Here is a 2,081-nt window from a genome sequence, read left to right as displayed (position 1 = left end):
ATAACTCCTAATAACGAATAAAATCCATAAAACTACACAAATAAACATTTCCCCCCACCTAATAAAATCTAATTTCCTCTTCCTACTACCTTTACAAATCCTTTCAACTTCTACTTTCTCTTATGAACCTTTCTGAACATTCCAACAACAAATACAAAAAGAAAGGAAGGAGAAACACTGACAGTAAAAGAAAACTATTACAGTATCAAAACTGAAACAATCACATTTCGATAGTGTAATGACAGATAGTTTCACTTTAATGATTTCATTTTCATACTACATACATATATACATACATATCTCATTCTAATTGGCGGGAATTGTAAGTTATTTCTTACTCGTCTTTCACCATGATAACAAAAAAAAAAAAATAGCCACACATCGTTTTCAAATACGATCGATAAGCATTTATTCCCTACAAACTAAGCTTTTTGGAAAATCTTTTCGTAAATCTTGAGATTAACACCTGCACGATTACCTACCAAACTCTAACCCTGATCCTGAAACCCCAACTCTAACACTGTAGTGAAAAATCGTGCGAGTGTTAATCTGAAAATTTAACAATCTTTTTTAAAACACTGTTTTTTGCGTGTCACTGGCACGAAGGCCAGTCGAGTGGTGTTGGCATGAACCATGCTTGGATGGTGCTTTTCATGTGCCACCAGAATAGGAGCCAGTGAGGCAGTACTGGCAGTGACCATGCTCAAATTGTGCTTTTTACATGCCACCAGCACAGGAGCCAGTGAGATGGCACTAGCATTGACCACACTCGAATGGTGCTCCTTACATGCCACTGGTATGGGAGCCAGTCAGGCAGCACTTGTAACGATCACACTCGAATGGTGCTTTTAACCTGCCACTGGCATGGTACTAGTCAGGCGACACTGGCATCAACCACGCTTGAATGGTGCTTTTTATGTGCCACTGGCATTGATGCCAATCAGGTGGTACTGTCAGCTGCCATGACAATGATTTCACTTGCCTCAACAAGTTTTCGCAATTGTAGATTATTGCCCAAGGATTGAAGTGTACTCTTAAATGGGCTGGTTATGCTACACTGGCATAGGCCACAGTTAATGTCTCACTTGACTTACCAGGTCTTCTCATGCACAGCATATCTCCAAAGGCCTTGGTTGCTTGTCATCAACTCGTTGAAGCCCAATGTTCGATAGTCGTGCTTCATCACCTCATCCCAGGTCTTCCTGGGTCTACCTTTTCAACAGGTTCTTTCTACTGCTAGGGTGTGACACTTTTTCACACAGCTGTCCTCATCCATATGCAACACATGACCATACCAGTGCAGTTGTCTCTCTTGCACACCTCATCTGATGCTTCTTAAGTTCAACTTTTCTCTGAGGCTGCTTACACTCTGTCGTTTATGCACACTGACATTACACATCAAGTGGAGCATGCCAGCTTCATTCTTTGCAAGCTTACGCATGTCTTCAGCAGTCACAGCCCATGTTTCACTGCCATGAAGCATGGCTGTTTGTACACGAGTCATACAGTCTACCTTTTACTCTGAGCTAGAGGCCCTTTGTCACCAGCAGAGGTAGTAGCTCTCTGAACTTTGCCTAGGCTATTCTTATTCCAGCAGCTACACTCTCAGAGCACCTGCCCCTGCTACTGACTTGGTCACCTAGGTAACGGAAACTACCAACTACTTGTAGTTTTTCCCCTTACCATTTGACGGAAGGTGTTTCCTGCACATTTTCAGTTTTTATTGCTCCGACCCGGCAAGCCAAGTGAGGCCATAACCCGTGGCCTATGCCAGTGGTGTAACCAGCCCACTTACGTGTACCTTTCTTTCGTTGGACACTAAACTCTGCTTGCGAAGACCTGCTGAGGCAAGTGAAACCGAAATCAAATTCGCTGACGTGTCTGATGATTGCATGGCCTGACTGGCATCCGAGTATGATCGTTGCCAGGAATGCTAACTGCCTCCTGTGCAGGTGGCACGTAAAAAGTACTATTCGAGTGTGATCGTTATCAGCGTTGCCTTACTGGTACTTGTGCCGGTGGCAGATGAAAAATAACATTTGAGTGAGGTCATTGCCAGTGCCACTGGACTGGCTCCTGTG

At 43.6% G+C, this 2,081-nt stretch overlaps 1 protein-coding gene across 1 annotated transcript in view; it reads right to left on the bottom strand.

Annotated features, from left to right (window-relative positions):
- The window catches only part of LOC106867052 (nuclear protein localization protein 4 homolog), a 26,347-nt gene extending 25,995 nt beyond the window's left edge, over nucleotides 1–352 (bottom strand). Inside the window, exon 1 of the mRNA XM_052969413.1 lies at nucleotides 339–352. Within this exon, the coding sequence (XP_052825373.1) occupies nucleotides 339–352 (14 nt within the window). The remainder of the gene's footprint in view (nucleotides 1–338) is intronic.
- Nucleotides 353–2,081: the final 1,729 nt, after the last annotated feature.

The sequence above is a fragment of the Octopus bimaculoides genome, chromosome 7 (assembly GCF_001194135.2).
Source record: "Octopus bimaculoides isolate UCB-OBI-ISO-001 chromosome 7, ASM119413v2, whole genome shotgun sequence".
Lineage (NCBI taxonomy): Eukaryota > Metazoa > Mollusca > Cephalopoda > Octopoda > Octopodidae > Octopus > Octopus bimaculoides.
The sequence above is the reverse complement of the archived record's forward strand: the minus strand, read 5'-3'. Positions and strand labels throughout refer to the sequence as shown.